The 27,444-nt window shown below is 36.7% G+C and overlaps 1 protein-coding gene across 2 annotated transcripts in view; it reads left to right on the top strand.

The window, feature by feature from the left end:
• The window catches only part of Otud4 (OTU deubiquitinase 4), a gene marked incomplete in the record, with an annotated part of 45,714 nt that overhangs the window by 609 nt on the left and 17,661 nt on the right, over nucleotides 1-27,444 (top strand). The window contains 13 exon segments of one of the 2 annotated variants that reach the window (XM_005386641.2): nucleotides 1-176; nucleotides 4,497-4,580; nucleotides 6,995-7,045; nucleotides 12,536-12,582; nucleotides 13,239-13,311; nucleotides 14,722-14,803; nucleotides 16,950-17,082; nucleotides 20,313-20,370; nucleotides 20,831-20,948; nucleotides 21,159-21,223; nucleotides 24,983-25,077; nucleotides 26,253-26,353; nucleotides 26,453-26,639. In XM_005386641.2, the coding sequence (XP_005386698.1) occupies nucleotides 18-176; nucleotides 4,497-4,580; nucleotides 6,995-7,045; nucleotides 12,536-12,582; nucleotides 13,239-13,311; nucleotides 14,722-14,803; nucleotides 16,950-17,082; nucleotides 20,313-20,370; nucleotides 20,831-20,948; nucleotides 21,159-21,223; nucleotides 24,983-25,077; nucleotides 26,253-26,353; nucleotides 26,453-26,639 (1,253 nt within the window). 2 annotated transcript variants of the gene reach the window in all.

The raw sequence follows: 27,444 nt of genomic DNA, 5'->3' as shown, positions 1-27,444 counted from the left end.
GCAGCGCGCCCGGCAACATGGAGGCGGCCGTCGGCGCTCCCGACGGCGGGGAGCGGGGCGGCGCGGGGCCCTGCGAGGACGCGACGCCCATGGACGCCTATCTGCGGAGACTGGGCTTGTATCGGAAACTGGTCGCCAAGGACGGCTCGTGCCTGTTCCGGGCCGTGGCTGAGCAGGTGAGGGGCGGCGGGCGGTGGGCCGCGGGTGGCCCCGCTGTCGTCACAGCGGCCCATTGGGACGTCGGAGCGGACGAGTGGAGGGCAGCTTGCGGGGCCGCCTCGCGGCGTGCGCGGGCCCCGCCGACCTGCGCCTCCTCAGTGTGGCCGCGGCCGCCGGCGCGGCGCTGCGCGCAGTGGAGCGGTGTTTACCGGGGGAGGTGGTGCGCCCGACTTCGGGGGGACACATTCTTCCTGCTGCTGCTGGACTTTGGAATGCGGGCTGGTCAAGCTCGCCGATGTCACTGGAGCCACGGGGCAAACTGCCTTTTGCGAAAGCCACCCGCTTAGAGATAGAGAATATTTTCAGTCTTTAGTGGATTCCACACTTAAATGTTTGAGGAGGCAGAGGAGGTATACTAAAGAGAATTTGCTGTTTAGAATAGTCTTTTTGTGTCAGGAGGAGGAGTATTGAAGGGGTTCTCTAGAGGCCGATCTGACTGGGTTTTTTCCCTTTTAATGATGGAAACCGTTCCCGGTACAGTTGCTTAGGAAGATGTTTCTGATTTTTTTTTTTTTTGACAGCTTCTTCCGTGTTACATAACACTATATATTGTAGGTGTGCAGTTACCAAAACCCATCCTATATTTGAAGATAGCTATTGCAGTAGTTGGATGAAAGTTTCACATTACTGCCGTGGTGTGTATTTTCGTACCTTTCGGAGTTTGCTTTCCTTCAGCTCAAGAGCTGCGCCTTCCTCTATCTGTGGGCTCCTCCCACCTTCACCTCTTTTGAATGCTAAATATCTTTGCAATTTTCTGTTTGTGGTAAATAATTTACTTGATATGTAAATTAAATTTTTTTTTTTAAAGCAAGAAACTGGGTTAATGTATAGAAACCTTTACATTGTGTTGCAGGCATTGCTGTTGCAACATTTTTCTTAAAAAGGTCAGTCTTTTTCAGTTATTTTAGACTTCTCTCATTTTCAGAAATTTAGGGTGTTTTATTGTGGTGGGGGGGTGTTCACACACCCAGCTCAGTCCTCAGCTATTAATTAGATAAACATTCGGCTCCATTTGTGAATGCGTTTTCCGTATCTTTGTCTGTTCTGCTTCTTCTCAGTCTTCTTCGACTCCCTAGCACCTCTGGAATGAGAGGCAGTGGAAGTGAAGTCAGCTCATATTTATTACATCCTAGTAAAAAGAGTTAAGAAAGATGTGGAGGTTAATATTGAGAGTTCAAGCCCAGGTATCCAGGTACTACTTACATTGAAGCAGGAAGATAGGTCTGTTTCAGTATTACATGCCATAGTATACTTGGTGAACTTGATTCTATAGAAGCCTCTCCATACTGTAGTGGCATCTCGCTCTATTTTTAAGAATTTTTAAGGGGCAAGAACTAGTTACATTAAAAACTGATTAACATCAGAAAACACTATTTTTTAGAAGTTGTATTGGGGTTTTGTTCAGGCATAAAGGACTTTTTTCAGCAACTGATGTGACTCTGAGTGCATTGTGCTTAGCTCAAGACTGACGTTTGGGAGAGCTCAGTTATTAAGTAGATGTGGACTAAGGGTGTAGCCATTATGGCCAAAGGGAGTGTTTGGGGTGAGGTATCACCAACCTCTGGCTCAGGCTGCCCTTTTAAAATCTGTACAAAACATTTTTTTTTTTTTTAAATTTTGGTAAACAATTTCTCTTCTGAAGTTATCATAAACGTCATTTCCAAGGAGTCAGTAAGTCATCTGAATGGTGCTTTTGAAAGATGGGGGAGAGATTTGAGTTAGGAGTAGTCTTTCCCTCCAAGTTACCTGATTTAGAGACTCCTTTTTTTATGTTTGTGGATTTGGACCTGCAGGAGGCCTGACCTGAATCTGCTCCTAGTCACAGAGCTAAAAATAAGCCACTCTTTGAGGACTTGCTAAAACAGTGTGGCTCAGCTTTTCCCAGTGTTTGTCACTATCTTGTTGCAAGTAATGATGGGAAAGCCTTCTTCCTACCTTTAGCTTATTTCCATTTATGTAATGATTTACGAAAATAGATTTAACATATTTGAATTCTGGATGTCCCCAAACTTGCACAGTAAACTTTTTTTTTTTAAATAGTTGTCATTTAACTTTGCTTCTCTTGCCGTGTTCGGCTTTGTAAATTATCAGTACCCCACAGTGGAAGTTACTAAGAAGTTTGCTTCTGAGAGACAGGTTCAGATTGAATCTTTGTGGTGACATCTTCGTTAAAAGTGGAGAAAAGCCATTAGCTATTCCTTCCATTGTTCTTCTGTGGGAAATAAGCTTTACTAACTTATGTCTGCCACCTGTTGCTAGGTAAATGGCTTTTGCGCTAGCTTCACTTTTGTAATGGCAGGAAGGCCCTATCAGATGACTCAGTGGCTTACTCATACTAATAATGCCTTGATTCAGTTCCTGTGAAAGAAGTGCTGCTGAATGTCATTTGTTGAATTGGCAAAAAAAATTTTTGTAGTCTTTTTTAAGAATATATGGATTTCCTTATGGTATTGGAAACTAACTTAGAACGTATGAGGCTGCTTTTTAGTACTGCCCCAAGACGGCAGTGAAGGTTCAGCCAGTTAAGCTGAAAACCAGCTGGTGCACTGTGAACAAACTCAGTTGCAGAGCTCAGCTACTACATCTTCAATGTATTTCAGTGTAGTAGAACATATTGGTTGTTCAGGCAGTGGTGCGTGTGGTTCTGTGGGTATAAATGAACTTGGCTGTTAGCCAAGAGCGCTGTAAAATGGGCAGCTGAAGCCTTGCCTTTCCTGAATTCTCTGCTTACCCTAAAATGAGAGAGACTCACTCAGTTATTTAAAGCTATAACTCACCCCCCTTTATTTAGTGAAAAGGCCTCACCATGTAGTCCAGCTTAGATTTGAACTTGACATTCTCTTGTGTCAGCCTCCATAGGTGCTCACCACCATGCCCAGCTGGAGTTGTAACTGTTTATTTACTTTTTTTTTTTTTTTTGTTTTTTTTCCGGTACCGGAAATCAAACTCACGACCTCACACTTGCCAGGCAGGCGCTGTGCCGCTGAGCTAAGTCCCCAGCCCCTGTTTATTTACTTTTGTAGTGTTGGGGATTGAGACCAGGGCTTTTGCACTGAACCAGATCCACAACTCTTTATCTAGTTTGAAAGAGAGTCTTAACTATGCCAAGGCTGGGCTCAAATGTGTAGTCTTTCTACCTCAGTGTCCCAGAGTGCTGGGATTATAGGTGTGTGCCACCATACCTATCTTGGAACTGTAACTTTTAGCTTTACTCCTGTGTCCATAAATTCTCAAGAGGCCTTGATAGTAGTTTGAGATATGTTATTTCTGAAGGTATGTATATGTGTGTACTTATGTATAAGTGTGTATGTTTAACCTAGTACTAAGAATATCTTCATTTGAGATACCTAGTAATAGAAAAATATTTTAACTTGTCTTTTAAGCATGATAAGCATCAAGGGCTAGTCAGCTGGTTTCTAAGTAATGGTAAGGAATATTTGTTTCAATTCAGAGCTCAATTTTATTAAGAGACAAAATACCAATAGAAGTTATCATTTTGTTGAGCTGGTTAGTTAACAGAAGAAAACGGAGGCCACAAAGTGAGAGGATCTAGAACATGCTTTGTAGGTTGGTGTTTTATGATTTTGGGTGTAAGAACAAATCCCAAGCTTCTTGGGATGGCAGCACACAGTAGTTTTTGTATTCTTCAGGCTTGTTCACTAGGCTGTTCTCAAAGAATACTCAGAAGTGTTGTGCGCTTCATAATTAAGCAGTTATCTAAGATGCCTTACTTTTTCTGAAAAAACCACCATGGACTTAAATTTTCACATAGGCCCACTAAGTACATTCAGAGTTATTGGAGGCAGGGGAGGAATCTATCTCTTACAGGCTTAAGGCCCCAAAGAGGATTACTAGCAAAGTTGCCTATTCCCTTTTCTAACAAGCCTAGGATGGAGGCTGAGCACTGCACAGCAGGGATTTTGTTATGCCTCGTGAAAACTAAAGTTATTATAAAAAGCAGACAAGAGAAAAGAGTGTCTTAAGTTTACAAAGATGTCTCCAAAGGAGTGATGTTAGTGACCTAAGGGAGAAACGGTGGTATATTCTTCATGGAATGACATCTGACTTAAGGTATATTGCTGTTTCTGTGTGTCATGTCATCATGCTGAAAGGAGGAGATGAGAGTGAGTAAAAGTCTTGAAGTCATAGAAAGGGAAATGGAGGGAGAGTGCTGTTTATTGGCTGCCATGTTATTTTGAGTGTGAAAAAGGCATTAGGGTATAATTTAAATCTGCTTTGAACAAAGTGCTTAATAGGGTGTTGCTTTTTCTTTCTAGGTATTGCACTCTCAGGCTCGCCATGTTGAAGTTAGAATGGCCTGCATTCACTATCTCCGAGAAAACAGAGAGAAATTTGAAGCGGTAATTTGTAATGTTAAACAAGTGATGGTGTCTTGATTTAAATTTACATTTTTGGCTTTCATAAGTGTTCTCATGGAAATTTTACAGGTTGTGGAAATAACCCTTGCTAAAAATAACTTTTTTATTGAACGTATGTCCATCTATTAATTAGTTGTGATATTTTCTAGGCTATTTGACATGACTCATTTATTCATAAATTTTTGAAAGGTCTGCTGAATATAACACTGAACTTTGGGGAATGGAAGGAGGATCTGGGCTAGGGTCTTTACACACGGTGTGTAAACTTGCTTTGATGTGTTCAGAGAATTACTTACTGAGATTCATTAGTTTCTGTATTGTTAAGTTCCTGTGAGTTAAAAAAATTTCACATTGGGAGTGTAAATGAATATCCCAAACATAAGTAATACCAGCTCCCAAATTTTAGCAGAAGCATTTACAGGTTTTTAATTTTCAGTGGTTCATTGTGAAATCATGTGTTAGAATACTTTTTATGTAAATAGTTATTAGTAGTTAATGAAATGTGTGACAACTTACTATAATCTCAGTAGTCTGTAATTGGCTGTGAAGTAAGATGCCATAGTGACCTATTTTCTTTTTACATTCAAAGCCTTATGTATTAGTTTTTGGTTTATGACTTAAATTATGTAACTTGATGACTTTAGATGGTATTCCCTTCCCCCATTGACTGGTAAAGAACATTTGCACTTTGCAAGTAACTAAACTTTGAGATATAGCATGTAAGTGGTTCCTGGTTTGAGTGTGCTCTTGGGTTGCTGTTCCCTAAATTCGAGCAAATTCTGTATGCTGTGGTTTAGGTTGGGCAGTAAGATACTGTACGAAGTAGGGTGACCTGTTTGATCAGATGGTTTGTAATCTTGCCTTGTTAAAAGCTGGCAGGTTCATTTGAAGAACATTAAAGCAACTGGTAATGTAGATGACTGGGGTGTGGTGGTAGTGAAGAGGAGAGGGCTAGTCTATAAATATTTTAAGAAATTTGAGGTGAATTATTATTGGCCCCAGAGGGTAAAACTGTGTTGATGATAATGGTCATTGTTAACATTGATTGAATATTAATTGAGCACTTACTAACATACTTCGTTTTAAGTGCTTTGCATATATTTAGCCCATATAATCCTAAGAGATATGATCAGAGCTTATAGTTCCAAAGAAGTAAGTTTGTATGTTCATTACAATAAGAATCTGTTAGCTAGAATTGGAAAAGGCTGTTGTGGGAAGGGTTCTGTCTGGTTACTGACATTGTTCAGCCACGAGGCCTATACTGGACACTTCATACTTGAAAAGAGGCTTAGATTGGTGACAGGTTTGTGTTAGCATGCATGTAGAGCTCTGCCAATTTTAAATAGTTCTGTTTTTTTTTTTTAAGTTTGTGAATAATCATCTAATATGGAATAATAGCATCTGATTGGTGTGATTCTTAAAATATGTATTGAAATTTTAGATAACTTTTGGAAATTTGGTGTACATCATTTATAAAAGAATCTTAATCTTTAAAAAAATTCACAGATGTTTAAAAAGTGTAGACTAGGGAGTATACATTCATGTAAAATGTGTGACTTTGTTAACTGGAGTTGTAATTTAAATGAAATTGAATATAGTGCGCCAGAGGAAGTCTTTTAGAACTTTCTCAAATTAGTGCAGTTGCTAGGAGAAAAATAGAAAAATGGTTGGGTAATTATATGGCTGGACTAAACTTATTTTACAGTAAAATAACAATAAAGCAAGCTGTATTTTAAAAATCTTTCTTCCGCTTGAAAATATCTTAAACATTATTAGTTTCCATCTTAGTATAACTGGCCTAAGACATAGTGAATACTTGTATCTGTGTCGTTTAAGATAACATGTTTCTTAGCTAGTTTATCTGTTTTATTCTGTTCTATACCAAATTAATCTTAAAAGCACTGCTTTCATCATGTAGTTTCTCAGTTCAAATTGTCATCTGCAGTGACCTTGAATTGCCTTTCCTGTCTAGTCTGAAAGTCCTGCTTGGGATTGAGGCCTTCTATAAACAGGCCCTTGATTGGCTTCCTCTTTCACTCAGCTGGCTACCAAGTTGCCCCACTGTATCTGGCCAGCCTGTTTTTCCTCCTCACACCAGGTTCGCTATGCATGTAGAGTGTCCACTCCCTGTGACCATCTAGATTCTCGCCAGCCTTCATCTTGAATCATTCCTCTTCCCTGAAACTTTTCCTGGCAGTGTTTCCTCCTTTAAATTCTTTTGTATGTTTATGGTCTTTAATAATTTGGATGTGCTGTCACAGATTATATATTTTATTTTTATGTATTCTGGGTTTGCTTAAGAACTTTTATGTCAAAGGGAACATTATTTATACAGTGAAGCAGTTAACTGTTCTGTTTCATAGATAACATTCCTAATAGACTTTTTTTTTTTGCAGTTTATAGAAGGTTCATTTGAAGAACATTTAAAACGTTTGGAAAACCCACAGGTATGTGGCAATCTTTTAATTTTCTTTTTGTAAGTATCTAAATAAGGTACTTACAGTTCATTAAACTGGAAGCTTAATAGTATAATGTATGGGGGTTTTAGCAAGAGTGTGTCTTATTTCCTTGTAAACTTTTTTACAAATGTTATTATATACATATTGTACAGTATTTAATTGGTAGACAGTTGGAGCAGTATACAAGAGATTGCCTCACTAAGGACAGAGTCAGGCTGTTTTTCTGTCATAATGACATGTGACTATAGCATACAAAATTCTAAAGTAACACTGGTGATGATTTTCAGAATACTGTGTGGTACTTGGTGGACAGACAGAGTTTGATTTCTTCCTTAGGCAATTGAGAAGGCAGAGTTCTCTCATGAAGGTTCTGTTTGCCATGATCAGCTTATGAAGGATAGAGAAGAGAGAAAAATGTGGCACTTCTGCTGCCACACTTTCTCAGTCAAGTTGAAGTTAAAAGAATTTTTCTGCTTATAAAACTAATGTTCTCACTGTCAAAATACAAATATGGAATATGGGCTAGGGGGTGTAACTCAGTGGGAGAGCATATATGTTTAACATGCAGAAGGCCATGAAGGAGGGTTTGCAGCATCACACACACAAAAAAGCAAAACCAAAAAAGCCTCCATATATACATGTATATATAAATGTATACACATGTATATATATGCATATATGTATATGTAAATATATACATATATGTGTACTACTATACATACTAATATATGTACTAGTGCATGTACTAATATGTGCATGTAAATATGTACTTATATATGTATATATGTGTAATGTATATATGTGCTTGTATGTATATATGTATATGTGTGTAATATATGTAATACATGTGTATATGTACTAATATATGTATGTATACACATATATATGCACACACACATACACTTTTTTTCTTCTTTTTTGAGACAGAGACTCACTATGCAGTTCAGGCTGTCCTTGAACTCATCATGTTGGTCTAGGCTGGCCTCGAACTCACGGTGATCCTCTTGCCTCAGCCTCCTGAGGGCTGGGATTACAGGCATATGTTACCATGCCTGGCACTCCAAACATCAGAAAGTGCCATTTAGAATTCCACCATCCATTGTTACATTAAATAAAAATAACATGGACAAAAGAAAAATGTTTTTGATAACTGATTAGTGTATCCATTTGATTCCATAGTACTTAATATGAATGCTTGAAGGCTAAGAATTGCTAAGTGACTGAGGATAAATGAGGTAACCAAAGAGTTTCTTTAAACCACAGAACAACATCACATGCAAATTAGGAAAATACATGTGCTATAAGAAGGACAGATAGGAGGCTATAAGCACTGAGTTATTTTCAGCTGCATAGACAGAGTTTGAGAGTGAATTCACACTTGAGGTCTAAGTACATTAGATTGTAAATAAACAGTGTCTTGGCTGAAGGGTGTTCCAGATGGTGAACCTGAGCAAGGGAGACTCAGAAAACTGTTTAGTTTGTGTATTAGAGCATGGACTGTGAAGTTAAAAAGTAGTGGGAAGCCATGAGCGGTGGAGCATGTCTGTAGTCCCATCTGTGCAGGAGGCTAAGGCCAGAGGATCCCAAGTTTGAGCTCAGTGTGGGCAACTTTGCAAGATTATCTCAAAATGAGAAAGAAATAAAAGGACTAGGGAATATAGCTGAGTACATAGGCTCTGGATTCAATCTCCAGTTCTGCAGACAAACAAAAACAAATTTTGTTTTACGTGTAAAATTTTTAGTTTACGTGTAAAAATTGTACATATTTATGATATGCTTATACATTGTGTAATGATCAGGATAATTGGTTTGTATCACTTCAGACATTTATGGCTTCTTTGTGTTGAGAGCTTTCAAAATCCACTCCAGTAGTTATTTTGGAACACACAGTTGTCAGCCATCATTGTACTACTGTGTTGTAAAACATTAGAATATATTCCTCCTAATTGCACTGGTGTCTCCATTAATCATCCTGTCTCTATCACTGCCCTCCTCCCTGAGCTCTAATAACCATTTTTCTACTCTTTACTTTTATTGAGGTCAACTTCTATAGTTTCCACGTATGAGTTAGAGCGTGGAGTATTTGTCAGACCCATTTTTAAAATGCTTTAACAGTTGTTCAATATATGGAAAATAAATGTAAAGTGTAATAGCTACAGTTTCATTCCAGTTGTGAAGACAAATACCCCCTGAAGACTTTTTCTCTAAATCTACCCTAACTGTATTTTTGAGTAATTCTGAAACTGAGTTATATCCATATATTATGATCACTAGTTCATTTTCCTGATGTTTACATTTTTCTCTCTTAGCTTATTAGCCTCTGGAGGTAAAACTTGTCTATTTTTATTGATTGGAGTTTCTGTAGTAAATCTTTCAATTTGTTGAATGTTAAATGTGTCTTGTGTTACTTGTGACACATGAAGATGAACACCAGAATGTTAATAGTTATCTACTGGTAAAGATCATAGGTGAACTTTACTTCCTTTTTAGAAAATATTGGAAATGTGACAAAGGTCATTTACTAATTTGTGAATCAGGAAACTTCATGATGGTGCCCACCTGTAATCCCTGCGCCCTGGAAAGGTGAGGCAGGAGAACAGCAAGTTTGAGCCAATCCTGGATGACTTAGCAAATTAGTGAGACACTGTCTCCAAGAAAAGGCTGTGAATGAATGTAGCTAGCTCAGTATGAAGGCCCTGAGTCCAGTCCCTAGTACTGGGGGTAGAAAAGCTCCACGGTACTGTTTTTTAATAGCTGTGCAGCATTTTAATCTCTTGGGCCATAAAGGGTTCAGCTAGGATAGAACATGATGGTATTGGAGGGGAGAGAGGGAAGAAATAAGACAGTGTGAACTAAACTGAAACTGGTTTGATTTGAGGATCGACTGAAAAGGAAGGAGCTCTGAGCATCTGAGATAGACTATCTGGTCAGATATCTTTGTGAAAAAACACAGGTCAAAAATTTTGTTACTAGCAGCAAATATTTATAAATTTTTGTTTTCTTCCCCTCAATATACAGGATACATACAGTGAAAACAAATAATAGTGGATCAACTCCATTTGTTTATTTTCTTCTCAGAGAAAGCTTCTTGATACTTTTAAAAATGCGTCAAACTTCTTCAGAAATTTTTTTGTCAGCTTTATTAAAATATAATTGATATCCAGTTGTACAAAACTCCATATGGCTTTAACATTATTCACAATGTATTTGCTCACAGTGAAACTCACCAGTCTTAAACATGTAGTTTGATAAGGTTTGACAAATGTATACAGTTATGTAACCACCACCACAGACACAGGACATTCCATCACTGCAGGAAGTTCTTTCATGCCCTTTGCACTTGATCTCCTTCCTTTGTTCCCTGGTTTCTGGCAGTCACTCCTTTGCTTTCTAAGTTTTGGCTTTTTAGGTGAATATGAGAGCATGTATAATTGGCGGTATTATGTATTTGGCTTGTTCACTTAACATAATGGAAGCACCATATGATTCATGCATTTTTGTGCTTATTAGTAGTTTATTTTTTTTTACTGCAGAGGAGTTATTCATTGGATAGAAGTTCCACAGGTTTGTCTCTTCATTGGTTCTTTCCAGTTTGTAGTTGTTCAAATTGAAGCTTCTGTCAGTATTTGCTTGGACGTATGTCCATATGTCTTTGTGTGGACATACATTTTCTTTTCTCATGAATTAATGCCTAAAAGTAGAATTGCTGGGTCATATGGTAAATAAATGTTTAGTTTAGAGAACTTGCCAAACTGTTTCCCAAAATGACTCTACCATTTTACTTTAGCAGCAATATGTGAGAAGTCCAGTTGTTCCACCTTTTTGTAAATGCCTACTGCCCACTGTGAGGGGTGTGTGTGTGTGTGTGTGTGTGTGTGTGTGTGTGTGTATTGGGAATTGAATCCAGGATTTCCTGTGTGATAGGCAAGTACTCTTGTATTGAGCTATATTCTTTGCCCTTTTTATTTTGAGGCAGGGTTGCCCAGTCTGCCCTTTAATTTGTAATCCTCCTGCCTTAAACTCTGGAGTAACTGGAAGTATAGGTGTGTGATGTCTTGATGGCATAGCAAACTTGTAAGAACTGTTAAAATGAAAAGTGTCTGGGCAGAAAGATTGTCCTTTTCGGAGATCAAAGCATTGTCGGAAATCTTATTTGTGTGTGTATGTGTCTGTCTGTGTGTGCTTCACAGAGGAAATAGTAGTGTTTCAGTTACCATAGCTCACTGTTTTTCAGTGACTTTTGGTATTAGGTCTTTACTAGTTTTACAAATATCTAGAAATATAAGTTGTAAGATTTTAAAATGTGGATGCATACAGAATGAAGGATGACCATATGGTTCTTACTCTTGAATTTTTTTTCTGCTGTCAATTTAGGATTGATCCTTGCAGTTTTATTCCTCTGCACATACACATGTACAAATAGATACATCTTTTTGTCTTGCCTTTTACACAAATAGGATTGTTTTACTATACCTTTTTTTTTTTAACTTCCTAGGCAAGAGTTATCTTTCCAAGTCTTCATTTGGATATACTTCATTCTTTTCATTGAGTGCATGATTTTCTGTAGTGTGCTTGAATCACAGTTCATGAAATACAGAGATTTTTAAAAATACACATAGCTTATAATCACAGCTTGAACACATAGCTTACTTATATCTGTGTTTATATATACTCGTGGACATATAAAAGATCCCTAGTGATAGAGTTACGTTAGTTGAGTTGCTGAGTCAGACTGTGTGGGCACTCAGTGGTGCACATCTGTACTTGCATCTGCTGTGGAGGTTGAAGCTGGAGGTTCAAGGTCAGTCTGGCAACTTAGCCAAGAGCCCATCTCAGAATCGAAAAGGGCTGGGGATGTAGTTCACTAGTAAAATTCTCCTGGATTCACTCCCTAGTACCAGCACTACTAACAAATATATGGGCATTTAAAATTTTAATATGTATAGGCCATTTGTCTTCCAGAAAGGCCTGAAGGGGCTTCTTACAAAGTGTAGGATTTCTGTTACTTCAAAATGATTGCTAGGAAGTGTTGTCTGTCTCTTTATAAACCATGAAGATGAGACACCTACCCTGTTTTACTTTTTCTGATTTTTTTTTTTTTGCTTCTGTTCAGCATTTAATTGTCTGGGTTCATACTATATGCCAGGCTCTGTCGTGGGTGCTAGATTGGAGAATAGCCCTTGCGTTAAACAAATTCTCAACTTACAGATGCCACTCCATGGTCTTGCCAAACCAGGAGGTGCTATCATTACATCTTACTTCTGTTACAAAAGGTTTTGCAACAGACTTGCACTCCTTTTTAGTATATCTTATAAATTATTTTATATACATATTTTTGTAATCATAATACTAAGGATATTACTGATTGTATAAGCTCATTAGGTACAATGTATCATACAAAGATATGCATACGGAATTAAGTACATTTTAAAATGTATGAGACATTTAAGTGCCAACTTTCGTTTTCCTTCAATACAGGAATGGGTAGGACAAGTGGAAATAAGTGCCCTTTCTCTTATGTACAGGTAAGCACTGTAATAGTAAAAGTAAAGAAAAATCAGATCACTGGAAAATTAATACCTTGTTCTATTACAAATGTTAAGAAGCAAAATTAATTTATACTTTGGTTATAGAACACCTTTTCTAAAGTTTTTTTAGGCATCAGATTTTTGTCATTATCAGTGTTTAGATGTCAGTGTTTAGAAATTTTAATTTTAAAAGTAGTTTCTGAAAAGGGTGCAGGCAATTTTCTAAGCTATGCCTGTAAATTATCCCTTACCAATCTTACAGAGAAGTATTACTTTTTCAGGACCAGTAGTATTGAATAGCAAGTAGAACATAGCTATGGCAGCATATTATTCAGTTTAACTATTTTTGCCCTTACAGTTGAAATTTATTATTTTAGAAAAGACCCATTTACATAGGTATTTTATTTTATTACTTTTTTTTTTTTTTTTCCTCCGGTACCGGGAACCAAACTCACGACCTTGCGCTTGCCAGGCAGGCGCTTTGCCGCTGAGCTAAATCCCCAGCCCCTTTATTACTTCTTTTACTGCTGTATTTCCAGTGCCTGGAACATTACCTGACTCATATTGGACACATAAGAATTGATGAATGAATTAGTTAAATTTAAGTTCATGAAGTATAACCCTTTACAAGTAATTTCTAAATGTTGTTTCAGGAAAGATTTTGTAATCTATCGGGAACCAAATGTTTCTCCTTCACAAGTAACTGAAAATAATTTTCCTGAAAAGGTAAGAATTTTTAAGTGTTTGTAAAGAATTTAAGGAAAAAAACCACTTAGTTGCTACTTTGCCTAAGGTATAATTTTACCTGACTTTTTGAAGTCTTGGTGTGGCAGTTATGATGTTCTGAATTTTTAAAATTACTGTTAATCATCACTGAGTTATATTATTTTGCACAACTTCCCCCATCACTGTTGAACCTTCTTGTAATATTTTAGTGGAGACACTAAATTGAGACATTAGTGTATATTACTGTTTTGTGTCAGTACAAACATAAAGTAAAACAAGTTGTGAAAGTAAGCTCTATTTTACATTCAAGAATACTTTGGTAATCATTTGTATTTCCCATTGTAAAGATAGTTTTAGTGGCAAGGGTATTATTGCATCATCTGGTCATAAAAACAAACAGTGGAAAAATTTCTTGAAACCAGAGAGAACTGACTCATTTAGGAGAATTTTATTTTAATGAGCTGTTTGCGAATCATGCAGGCCGGTTGGCTTCTGTGTCACCATGCTAATGGTGGCAGTGGGGGGAGGGGGAAGGAATTGAATATTACTGCTGTAAGAATTTGAGGGTTTCCAAAGGACTTTACACTGGATCTGGCTTTTCCAGCTACAATTCTGATGTCTAAACAAAATCTGTGTAAACTTTTCTGTTCTCTCTTCCCCTTCCCCTTTTCCTTCCTTCCTCTCCTCCCTTTCCCTCTTTCCTTTCTTTTCGGATTTGCTAGCCAATCACTGCTTTCAGTCCTAGTTTATACAAGACGGAGAAGCTCCCTTAAAACACATGATTCTTGGTATAATACTGTCCATGTTTTTATTAGACTTTGAAGCCTAATCTGCCACTATACTTTTTTTTAATTAATGAAGTTTATTGTTACATTTTAGTATACATAATGATCACATTCATTATAGGGAGTTTGTACCTGTACATGATAACATGACTTTTTTCCTCATTCCCCTCTCCTCCCTTTAGCTCTTCTTCCCCTCCTAATTTACAAAAGCTTTGTTTCCATTTTTTCCTTTTCTGTACACATAGTTAGCTTTTTAGAAATCATTTAAAATGGTAAAGAAGCAGAAAAATTTTTATCTTCAATTTTGTTTCTTAAAGGTTATTATTGGTAAGGTTTTAGAATATCTTTTTCAAATCTCAACTTTCTTGTTCTTTAGTTGAAATCATCTTGTTTTCATATATTGTGAATTTTCTTTAGTGATCCTATATGTGTCCATTAACTACTAAGAACCTTGTAATTTAATAACTATACCATATAACTTTTTAGTATAGTTTGATAACATGGGAACTTTAGGTTGTTTCTGAAATACTTTGAAGGTAGTCTAGTAATTCAGAGGCATTGGAGACATAAATTGCTTTGTGAATACATATGAAGGACTGAAATGTGTCTTATTTTTCCCTTTTAGGTGTTACTGTGTTTTTCCAATGGAAATCATTATGATATTGTCTATCCCATAAAGTATAAAGATAACTCTGCTATGTGTCAGTGTAAGTATCACTTTGTGTTTATATAAAAAAATATTCCTAAGCTATACAGTCATAGGATGGATTTCTGTAAATTTTTAAATTTAGTGTATAGCTGGAAAATCCTAATGACTGAGCAAATCAAACATTTGGTTCTAGGATATGGTTTTGTTACCTTAGCATTATTGACATTTTGAGTCAGTTTTCTGTCATGGGTCCTTTCCTGTGCACTGTACCATGTTGAGTAATATCCCTGGCCTCTGGGAAAAACCAGTAACACTCTTCCTATTGTGACAGCCAAAAATATTTCTAGATTTTTCTCAAATATTTCCTAGTGGGAATGAATTCTCTCCTCCTGTGTTTCGGAATACTGGTACTGCTCTGGAAGAAAAGTGGTTCTTCTCAACATTACTCTAATTTCTCAAACAAAGCAGTGATACTGGCATGTAACAGTTTTTCCTCTATTCTTAAGCTAGTGGTAACTAGTACAGATGTGTACAATGAAATTTTTAAAAGGATTTTAAATGAAAAAAGGTCTGTTTTGAGATAGAAAAATAGCTGTCTGTACTACTGGGCTATGTCTCCTCTGTCCCCTAACTAGTCAGAATTTCTACATTTCAGCTTTGTGAAATATAGCTGTCATAGCCTGCCTTTTCTGTACTTGTGACAGTGATTCATAATAGGGGTGTGTCTTTTGTTACCTGAAGGACGAAAGATGGTCTTTGAGAAGGAAGTCTTTCTGAAGATTTGTTTAAATGGCAGGTGTCTATTGTGTATGAATTCTTGGTGCACCTTTTTCCCTAAAGCTAACTGCAAATAAAACCTTGTGAGAGTTCTAAAATCCATGTGATTGTAAGCTTTAAACTTTTATACTCCTCTATTGCCAGTTTTAGAGGTTTAAAAATTTTTTTTTTCGAAGATTGAAGCAACAGTGTTGTCTAAATAGGATTCTCCCCTTTAGTAGCTAATGAGAATATATTTCATAACAGTTTTTTTTCGTTCTTAACCTGATTAATAACACCCCTTAGTTATTGTAGGCTGATCAGATCTACGATCTTGCAAACTAGTGTACTGAGAATGCTAAATAAAAAGAGGCAAATGGAATGATTTCAGGACTCCAGGAGGATCAAAGCCTCTCATAGAATTCAACATTCTCTCTGGGCTAAGACCAAGACCTTCCCTGGGTGGCCCCTTTTTATTTGGTTATCAGAAGAAGGGAGGGGAGTACTCAAGAAGGGCTGAATTACTTAAGGACTTCTCCAAGTAAGGTATTAAATTAATCCTTACTAAGGATTACAGAAGTGAGATGCCTGGGGCTATAGTCTTTATCTAGTTGAGATCGCATCCGGGGGTGCTTGGCTGTGGTCTTGCCTTACCTTTGAGGCTTTCTGGCTTCATCATTACAGGTTTTAGTAGGGATTAGTGACTCACAGAGGTTCACATACTATGAGTTGAAGTCTGATGCCACTTCCAGACAAGCGGCCTAGGCTTGGACAGATTCACAAGTAAACGTAAAAAGCCAATTGGTTAATTTAAGTCCTGCTTAGGGCTGCTTCACAGTGGTCTCCATCAGTTCTTTATGTGAAATTGAAATCTGGAGCTAGGTTATGTATCCACACATACATAGTTTTTTATACAGATCTGAGAAGTGTCTTGTTTAAGGTTGCACTTTGTGGGAAAACTAAGACTAGTTATTCAAGTCTTTTGAATTGCCAGCTAGTATATTCCCGACTACTACATATTCCTCTCTCCAGTAATCTTAATCTCTGTTAATGTTACAGGTAGGCATGTTTTCTGACATCATTCAGCCTCAGTACTTCTGGTGCTGAGATTAAATGTGATGATACATAAAGCTTTGCACAGTGTGTGAAATGTAATTGCTTAGTATGCGTATTTCCTGTTACTATACTTTTTTCACAGTTGTGACGCTTTTTCATGTTGCTGATAGTTTTAAACATGGTAGTGTTTTATTATTTCAAACTGTTTATCTGCACAGATAGAAATTCTAATTGCTCTCTCTGTAACTTTTTGATGAAATGTTGTTAATGACTGAGGTAATGCAGATGTCTAGTTGGATTTTATAAGGCTTACCAATACAGTTACTTTTTTTGTTATTTCTAAAAAAATGTCTTTGGTTATTAATGTTTCATGAAAATCTGGTTAATTGCAGCTCTCCTTTATGAATTGCTGTATGAAAAGGTGTTTAAAACTGACGTTAGTAGAATCATGATGGGACTAGACACCTCTGAAGTAGCTGATGAAAACAACAGTGAAATATCAGATTCAGAGGATGACAGTTGCAAGTAAGGATTAATTTAACTCCTAAAATATCTTTCCAGTAGCATTCAAAGAGCCATGTGTTTTCTGACATATTCGGCTGTATTCATGTAATATAGCAATCTGCCATAGAAATTTCTTTATCTCTGCTACTAATTTTTTCCTAACTTTTATTAGGAACTGACTATTCTTTTAAAAGTTGGTTTGGAATTTATGTCCCTGTAAGCTGGATGGATATTTATAGAATAGATTTGTTTGTACCTACATATATGTATTATAAGCATTTAAAGTTAACTTGTCAATTGTTTATATATCCAGTGATGGAAAGTGGCTATTTTGATTTCTTGACTTTATAATTTTCTTCCTTAGAGACTGACTCCTCTTTTTAGATAATGAAAACCCATGTTGGGTCATAAGTATGAATGTGGACACCTCCGGATGATACCTCTGTGTAGCTTGTGAATAACCTTGCAACAAAGTTACTGAGACCTTTTTCTTTTTCTACACAAGATGTACAGGTTAAAACCTTGGGCTGTAGGCATCCAGAATGGTTCTAATCCTGGTTTCTTGCCAACTGAGTAGACTTGAGGCAAATTTAAGTTGTCTGAAGGAGCCTTAATTCTGTAGCTATGAAATAAGGTTATTTCAGTATTTCCTCGCAGGGGAGAGTTATGAGAACCAAATGAGGTAGCATGTAAGATACATAAGTCTAGTTCCTGGATTCAGTGTCCAACATAAAGTAGCTACTATTAATGCTATTAAGAGGTTAATTTGATCTTTTTTAAGAAACCTATCCCATCACATAGTCTTTAAAGCTATAAGTATTCTTTTTTATGAGAGCATGACAGTAGCCTGCTTGGTGTGAAACTGGAGCTAGAAATTAAGCCTCAGGATATTACAGAAATAGTTTAGAAAATACGTAAGTGTATGTTGTGACATGAATTCCAGGCATTTGTTTGGTAGAAACGTTTTTTATCTTTTTTGAAAATTTGACCACCATTTCTTTAAAATTTGCTATTGCAAAGTTTATCTGCTATTGAAAAGTTTATTCCTAGAATACACTAAATTTTGCACAGATAGAAATTCTTTTTTGTGGCTTTCTCCAGGCACTTACATGATTAAGATGTGCTCCTTAGAACAGGAGAAAGAGTGACTAGCTTGTTTAAACATTCTATCTGTGCCTGAGGTGGGAAGGACTTCTGTGCATTTTGGTTTCTGCTGCTGTTAGTATTAGAAGCAGCTCTTGGATGGTAATTGGCAGGTAGATTATAGAATTAAGGGAAGTAAGCTGGAGAACTTTACTGGGGGCATGGAGCAGGTATGCAAGAAGATGCATGCTTCATTTTTTTCTTAACTTTTTATTTTTATTTTAAAGAAAATTTAAAAAGAACAGTAGCAAAATAGCAGCAACATAGACGAGAACAAAACAAAGCAAAATCGATAAGAATGATACATGGTTTCAGAATAAAATGATAGGAATTAATAGTGGTTGTTTTATTACATATTTTTATCTTCAACGAAGTTGCTCAGATTACCAAATATAAGAATGAATGCAAGAGTGATCAAACCATTAAAGAGAGTAAAAAATAAAAACAAAAAAATTATAAGTAATACAGAGGTTTACTAACCAAGATGATAGCAATTCAACAGTGGTTGTTATATTGCACATTGTTGTCTTCAAATTAGTTGTTCTTATTACCAGGTATAAGCGGTGCATGCTTTCTTGTGCTCAGTTTTAAGGCTATACTATTGCAGGTCTTGAAATATGGATTCCCTTTCCATCATATTAAATTTTTTAAAAAATGTGTCATTTCTGTGTTACAGAGGCCAAGCTTTAATTAGGGAAGGAGTAATACCATATAATCACATCAGGATATATAGACATAGAATGGTAGTAAGGAGTGAGGACCATGGATATACAATATACTCTTGCTCTTGTGCCTGCTGGATTCTGTTTACATTTATATTGTTGGGTCCTGAAGTACTGGAAATTACAGATGATTTTTTAGTCTAGACTAGAATATTGCTACATTTGAGTGAATATTTGGAGATTGTCCTAAAAATTAGAGATTGATTTATTAAGGAGGAATTGTAGAATAAAAAAATGCATGTAAGGGCAAGCAGAGCCTGTCGGTTCCCACTCTATCTATCATTTTGTCCCAGTCTCTTCAGCCTGTTGTCCACTTCACGGTCTTGTATGTACTGATCCTTGTATCTGGAATACTTCCTTTGCATGTGCTGTACCCTCTGCCTAGAATACTAACTCAGCACATGGTTTCACTACCTTTATTTAAAAAGACATCTCGGGGGCTGGGGATTTAGCTCAGCGGCAAAAAGCGCCTGCCTGGCAAGCGCAAGGTCGTGAGTTCGGTTCCCGGTACCAGAGAAAAACCAAAAAAAAAAAAAAAAGACATCTCAAAGGACATCCTAGTTTTTATTCTTTTAGTGTACCTTTCTTTTTTTCACCTGTAGCACTCATTGGCATCATATACTGATAACTTAGTTTGTGTGTACTCTCTCTAAATTGTGCATTTTATATGGGTAGAGCTTTTCTGTGTTTTCTTCAGTTGAACCCCAGCGCCTTCATAATGTATAGATCCTGGCACATAGTAGGCACTCAAACACTTGCTGAGTAAATAAACTTAAAATGTAGGTATGCATGATTAATGAATTTAGAGGGCTGATGATGGTTCTTCAGTTTTACTGAAGATTATTTGATATGGAGCATGAGGATTCAACCTGTGGCCTGCAGGCCCCTTTCTTCTTCTTTTTAAAAATATTATTATAAAACATATACATTGTTACTTACATACCTATATTACTTATTTTTTATATGACCCAAGATAGTTGTGGCCCAGCAAGCTAGAAGGTTGGACACCCAGGATATAGACTGTTTTTAATGAGTTGGCTATGAATCTTCCCTTAGTTACTTTTTTTTCTTTTTAGTGGGCACTTACCTGTGTATTGAAAGAAAATTTTTGTGTTGTCTCATATAAATTAAATCACCCCACCTCCCAAATGCTAGTTTATTTGTTTCTGTATTCTTGTTGATTACTTGATTTCTATCTTAAACACACACACATACACACTTTTAGTATATATATACACTTACAGTAAAACTTGTATAAGCTTACTTTGAAGGTACTGTGTAACTTTATTGGTATATAGCTGACTTGGGATTTTTAGATGAGGTTAAGTTAATTGTATGAAGTATATTTATCAGCTCCTAATTATGATTATATTTCTCCCTTTGTAGGGGTAAAACTACCACTGCTAATGAGGTGAATGGATTTAAACCTTTGTCAGGCGATGAGGTATTTTTTAAAAATGCTTTTATTAGCTCTGCAATATAAAAAAGCATATGAATTCATAGTCTTATTTTTTGACGGTACATTTTCAGTAGAGTCACGATCATCCTACAAATAAAGTATATGAATGTATAGTCTTTTTATTTTTAACGGATACATTTTTGATGTCTTTTTTTGTGTTGATACTGGTGATTGAGACTAGGGGTGCTCTATTACTGAGCTATATCCTCAACCTGTTTTTGAGATAGGATCTAAGTTACTCATGCAGTCCTTGAATTTGTGACCCACCTGCTTCAGCCTTCTGAGTAGCTGGGATTTGAAGGCTGTGGTACTACCATGCCCTGCTGCATGATTAAAACTTTTTGAAGTTTTGATCTTCCTTTGGTTTTACTTTTGTGTACATCTCAAACAAGAATGCTTGTAAAAGATTTTGTGTTGATTGAACTTTCTGCCTTTCTTTGTCCAGCAGCTAAAGAACAATGGGAACTCTACTAGCTTGCCTTTGTCTAGAAAGGTTCTTAAGTCACTCAACCCAACAGTCTATAGAAATGTGGAATATGAAATTTGGTTGAAGTCTAAGCAAGGTGAGTAAAAATTCTGTACTTTTCATTTTTTTTTTTTTTGGTTTTGGTTTTTCTCTGGTACCGGGAACTGAACTCAAAACGTTGCACTTGCCAGGCAGGTGCTTTGCCGCTGAGCTAAATCCCCAGCCCCTTCTGTACTTTTCAATAAATTTATTTTATGGTGTTTGAAAATAATTAAGTAAACTTTATACTTTTTTTTTTTTTTAACAGCTCAACAAAAACGTGATTATTCTATTGCGGCTGGCTTGCAATATGAAATTGGAGATAAATGCCAAGTAAGTGATTTGTATAGAAGAAGAAAAGATTCTTTTCGGTCTTGCTTTTTCCCTAACTGAATGTGTTGTTAATTTGGATTTCAGAATGTATTTATTGTGCATTAATTAGCTTTGTGATATATTTGAATATTATTGTATCCCATAACATGAACTTTTAAAAACAGCTCTGCTTTGGGATCACTTGCTTCAAAGTAGCAGTAACATTTTAGATGTTTAGGTGTTTTTGTTAAAATTGGCAAATGACTTACTGAAATTGATGTAAAATTGACCTTATAGGTCCATTGGTTTTGTTATTGAAAGTCTTTCTGGAAGATTTTGGTTACATATATAATATTTTTCTGGTAGGCTGAGGCAGAAGAGTGAACCATAAGACTGATTTCCCCTTTTTATTTTGAGTAAGCTACTATACTTGCTTGAGCTACTTGCTGATTATTAGAGGACACAGTTGGATGAGATTGGTGTTTCTCAAGATGGGTGATTTTTGTCCCATGACTCCTGAGCTACATTTACTATTGCCTGGAGACATTTTTAATTATCAAAGCTGGTAGGTTGTGTCTGACATGTAGTAGGTTTGGCCAAACAAATGGCCAAACATCAGTGTCTGATAGAATATGATGTTATAATTTAAAAAAATTTTTTACAGTAAAAGACACATTGCTGTTAATCTTCAAGAATACTCCTTAGTTCAAATACATGTATTCTGTCACCTTTGCTACTTTCTGGAGAGGTTCTAGAAGTTCTGTTTGGTGTATTTTGTTGTGCTCTTGTGGCTGACTTGGTGTCCTGAACTGATTTTAAATGTTTACTTTTCATGATCATACTGACTTTGGGGAAGAGCCAGAAGTCATATAGTGCAAATGTAATGAATAGGTGGATGGGGACACATTTTAATGTTTGTATGAGCCTGACTTTCTGTTGGATGGCACTCAGCAGCATCATTCTTCATATTTTTGGCCACACTGTGAAGAGGAGTTCCAGAATTGTTTCAGCAAGTGGCAAGAATGATAGTATAAGTGTTTGAAGTAAGGAGTAGTATTTTGAGGGATACTAATATGTTTATGACGGGGCTGTACTTCATATGTCTTGTTGCTGGGTGGTTCTGATTTGAACATGTTAACAGTCCAGCCAATTTGAATCACCAGTGGTACATTTATGACTGTTCCATCGGGTGTCATGGGACAGTACCGTTGGGTGGTTCAAGCTGCCCAATGGTAGTCACGTATGTACTGCCAGTGGTTCAAGCTGGTGGGCACATGCTCCTGACAGTCTTGTAATCAGTTTTTTTCGTATTTAAACATTCACTGCATGCTTTGAACATACTTCACATATACTGTAGTGCATAGGAAAGCCTTCCTTCAACCAAGAATTACCTAGTTCAAAGTGTAAGAAATGCTGAGGTTGGAGAAAAGCTGGGTAACATAGTTTCAAGGTTCTTTTTCCGTGTTTATTAAAAATACTATTTCAAAAACAAAAGACAAAAAAGCCCCATATACACAAAAAATACTGTGAGTTAATTTTCATTAGAAATAGTTTTCATCAAAAAGTGTCACATTTTAAAACTGATTTAAAACAGCCACTGGCAAATATTTCTTCCTTTTTTTTTTGTTCTGTTTTTTGTTTTTTTTTTCCAGTACGGAGAATCGAACTCACAACCTCGCACTTGCCAGGCAGATGCTGTGCCGCTGAGCTAAACCCTCAGCCCCAAACATTTCTTCTTGACATGTGGAGGACACACTTACTTTAAGACAAATTGATTTGCATGAAAAGTACAGTATCTGACAGGGATTTTATCTGTGGCATCAGTAACAGTTTACTTTTAAGGACTTTAAATCATATTTTGATTCTAGGGTATTTGAAAGGTGGGGAAGATGATGATATAATTCATTTAGATGTTTTCCTGTGGAATTGTCAGAAATGTTCTAATTGCAAATGGAGTTGTAGAAGTTTCTACTATACTGACTTGAAAGACTTGAAAGAGAACAAAAGAGACAAGTACTTAACCTAGGGCTCAGAGGCCTCTCTTGTCCCTCTCTTGTCCCTTTAACAGAGAAAGACTACTGCTTATCTTGTGCTGTACTTTGAGTTTGAAATTTCTTTTGGCAAAATCGATGCTGTGGTAGATGGTAAAACTGATACTTGTTTTAATTTTTTTCCTTGTTTTAGGGTATTTTGTTTCCACTTAGATTTGACCATTTAATTTTGGTAAAATTTAGTTGAAATCTTGAAAATTAAGATAACACAAATAACTTGTTTACTTAAGTGTGTAAGATGTAAACTTGATTAAAATAACTTGAAGTAATCTTGGCATTTGAGAGGCTGAGCAGGGAGGATCATTAGTAGTTTGAGGTGAGATCTTGTCTCAAAGAGCAGATGCTTAGAAAAATCTTACTGCAAACTCTAAAAGAGAAGAAATCAAAGTGTCACGTTACTGAGGAATGAAATAGCAGTTTGAGGACTTATCTACTGGGAGCATAAAAATAGGTTGCTTAAAGTAGTGCTGCACATATTGTACTTGTAGTACAGTGATTGACAGGTGCACAGTTCACCATGTGCAGTTTATCTATAGCAACTTTAAGGCTTATTTTTTTGTTAGTACAATTGGGTACTTCCAGTTGTGTGTCAGAGAACAGTTGATGCATTTGTTCTTAGGAAGAAAAAGTCACAATTACACATTTTTGATAACAAAAAGGGGAGACAGTACTAATTGTATAAATAGTTGCTTGTCGTTCTATTCAGGGTGACAGGTCCTGAGAACCAGGTGCCTGCGGATGAAAAGTAAGGGAGACAAGAAAAACGAGAGGCAAAAGCCTGGGATCAGGGGGCTTACAGCCTCTTGGACTGCAGCCCCGATTACCAACCTCAGTCACCTTTTATTGAGGGAGAACAAGGGCATAGCTAGTACAAACGGGCGGATACCAAATGTTTTAGTAAAGCATTATCCTGCAGTTCTGCCTCTTAGGCTGCTGGCAGCAATCCTTAGGTGGGCCTTCCACACACAGCACCATGCTTACTTAGTTCAGCTGGGGGTTATAAGTTGACCACCAGTTACCAGTCCACTACAGTCACAGTCTTCCCATTAATTTTTACAATGTATGCAAGACTAAAAAATAGGGATCTCCTGCAATTCAAATACATTCTTATCTTCAGCTGAAAGGTTTCAGTTCATTTTTGCAACAATAAATCATTGTGTGTCCTCAGTATTTTCTAGTCAAAGAATGTCTTCCACAGTTGCTCTCATTTTTGGAGTGGCTGCTGTGTGCAACTTAATGTCCTCTATGTGTATCATAGGCTTTCTTACTTCATCTCCAGGGCCTCTCAGACAGAAGTTGTTATTAGGTCCATTTCACATATGAGGAAACAAGGATGTAAGTAACTTTTCTAAGGTCATATTGCTAGTCAGTGGAGAAGCCAGGATTAGAAGCCTAAGGTGCATGGTACTATAACCCTGCATTCAGAGCCAGGGTAGGCTGGTTGTCTCTTACCTCACTTTAATAGGATCTTTAATAGAATGCGTTCCTATTTCTCCTTGGACTGACTAGAAGAATAATTGAGAAAAATTTTGGAAGGATAATCAAGAGAAGTTTTTCTTTCAGGAAGTATGGAGGTCTGGGAGATTAAGGAAACAGATTTTATTGAACCCTTCTCTGACTTTTTTTTTGCCGGTAGACATTCATTTTCTCTTTAATTGAAGACAGTAAAAATTTAAAAACGGCTCATTAAATCAGATTACTGATTATTCTTTCTGGCATTGTTCAACAGGTTAGATTGGATCACAATGGGAAATTTTCTAATACAGACAGTCAAGGGGTTAACTCTGAAAATGGACCAGTTTTGATTGAAGAACTGGGAAAAAAGTATGTACTACTCTTTAGCGTTCATGGCTTCTTTCATTTAGCTTAATGGAATTATGAGCATTTCTAATGGCCTTGGATATTTGAAAATTCAGTGGAAGGTATTGCCTAATTATAAAAGTCACATGTTCAGAAAAAATAGTTTGAACTCAAACAGTATTTTGTATGTTGGCAGGTGTCAGATAAGGAGTACTTGTTTTATTGCTTACAGTTTAAAGTGTGTCGTTCTTCACACAGGCACTTTGAGTAATTGACTGGATTATAAAGTGGGAGCTTTAGAAGGCAGTAATGATACTCATTTCTTCTTTCATTTAGAGCTGTATTGGATGTAGTTAGTATTCAGTAAATGTTTGTTAAGTAGCGCAATAAAATACTGTTGACTTGGTGTTACAGTGTTATTTTAAAGCATCTTTTGTTTTGGTTGCTGCTGCCTTTATTATGAGAAAACAGTACTGAATCAGTCCTTAAGGTTTACTGTGGATTATTTTAAACATACATAAATGTAAGGAAGTAGTACAAGGAACCCAATAGAACAAACACCCAAGTTCAGCAACTCAGAGCATTGAACAGTCTTTTCTAATTTTTCCCATAATATTTAAAATTAAACTTATTTTTTAATGGGAATGAAGTTGGAATTTTTTGTTTGTTTTTTGTCCTTTCTTTGTCTTTTAGAGACAAGGTTTTGCTATTCATTTCAGGTTGGCCTTGAACTCACTTTGTAGCCCAGGGTGGCCTTGAATTTACAGTGATCCTCCCGCATCAACCTCCTGAGTGCTAGGATTACAGACTCATGCCATCACGCCCAGCCAAAGTTGGAATGTTTTAAAGCTAATCCCGACATCATAGTATTTCGCCAATAGATATTTACGTGTGTCAAAACAGTAAAGGCGTCCCTCACCACCTTAACTACAGCGTAATTTGATGATATAATAGTAGAATAGCAATTGTTCTTTATTACTTTTGTCATAGATTATATTTAAGGTCTTTTTTTTAAGTTAGAAAACGTGCTTTTGACTTAATTAGAATTAAGGCTGAATTGGTACATGTTGGTACTTGAATTTTAGTTTTTAAATGTAAGAACTAAAACGAAATTCTTTCATTAGTCAACAATAAATATGTTTAAGTGTTCATACTAGGAGTATTTTAGGTTATTGTAAGTTTTTTTCCCTCTTTTGAAGACATTCATCAAAGAACCTCAAACCACCTCCTGTAGAAAGCTGGAACACAGTGTCTGGAAAGAAGATGAAAAAACCTGCTTCTGGACAAAATTTACATTCTGGTAGGAGCTTATCAATTGGTTATTTCTTTGGGATAGGGATGGGGTACTTGAGGTTGTTCAAAACAAAATTATGAGGTATTTTGGGGGTTTTTACCACAGACATGGATTACAGAGGGCCAAAGAATCCAAGCAAGCCAATAAAAGCCCCATCAGCACTACCTCCTCGACTACAGCATCCTACGGGAGTAAGACAACATGCATTCTCCAGTCATTCTTCAGGGTCCCAGTCTCAAAAATCTTCCAGTGAGCACAAAAACATTAGCAGGACGCCCTCACAGATCATAAGGTAACCTTCCTGAATGCCAGAAAAGTGAAAATTAAGTGGAATTCGTTGTGTTTTGTTCATATACTTGTCTGTAGTATAATACTAAAAATACTGTTTTTTTTTTGGTTTTCTCCGGTACCGGGAACCGAACTCACGACCTTGCACTTGCCAGGCAGGCGCTTTTGCCGCTGAGCTAAATCCCCAGCCCCTAAAAATACTGTTGATAAAACACCATGTGAGGATTTCATGTCTTTATGATCTTTGAACAACTCAGGGAAATACTTTAGGAAAACAAATTTCTACAGTCTTTGTTTTTGAATTTTTTTTTGAGATGATTTAATCAAGTTTCTCTTCTAGCTCGACCATATTCTTATCTTGGTACTGTACTTAATAGTTTTCTGGTTGCATGTAATATGGTACATACTGGATTCCACATTGCTTTCCTAAATCCTTGGAGGATGAGGCTGCTTCCATTTGTGTAAGAATTTAAGCTACCAAAACTAGGTCTTGATTTTGATTATTTGTGGTGATGTCTTTTAGTACTGAATGGAGCTTCAAGTTTTAGGTTTGTGTAATTATGAAAGAATGTCAGCATTCTGACTATTCAGAGACAAATGACCGTTGGCGTCATACTTCTCCTTGCTATGTGGATTTTAATTCTTTCCTAATCTACACTTCTCATGAGCAGTTGATAGGCCGTAGTGGAGCTTTCTTCAAGAGAGTAGGTCTTTGGTAGAGACTCCTTTGTGGCCTGGTCTGCTGTTGGGGCTGGAGCTTGTCCTACTTACTGTGCTTTCTCCATCTGAGTGCCTGAGGAGCTGTAGCA

Source organism: Chinchilla lanigera, unplaced genomic scaffold (assembly GCF_000276665.1).
Source record: "Chinchilla lanigera isolate Chin_1 unplaced genomic scaffold, ChiLan1.0 scaffold00027, whole genome shotgun sequence".
Lineage (NCBI taxonomy): Eukaryota > Metazoa > Chordata > Mammalia > Rodentia > Chinchillidae > Chinchilla > Chinchilla lanigera.
The sequence above is the reverse complement of the archived record's forward strand: the minus strand, read 5'-3'. Positions and strand labels throughout refer to the sequence as shown.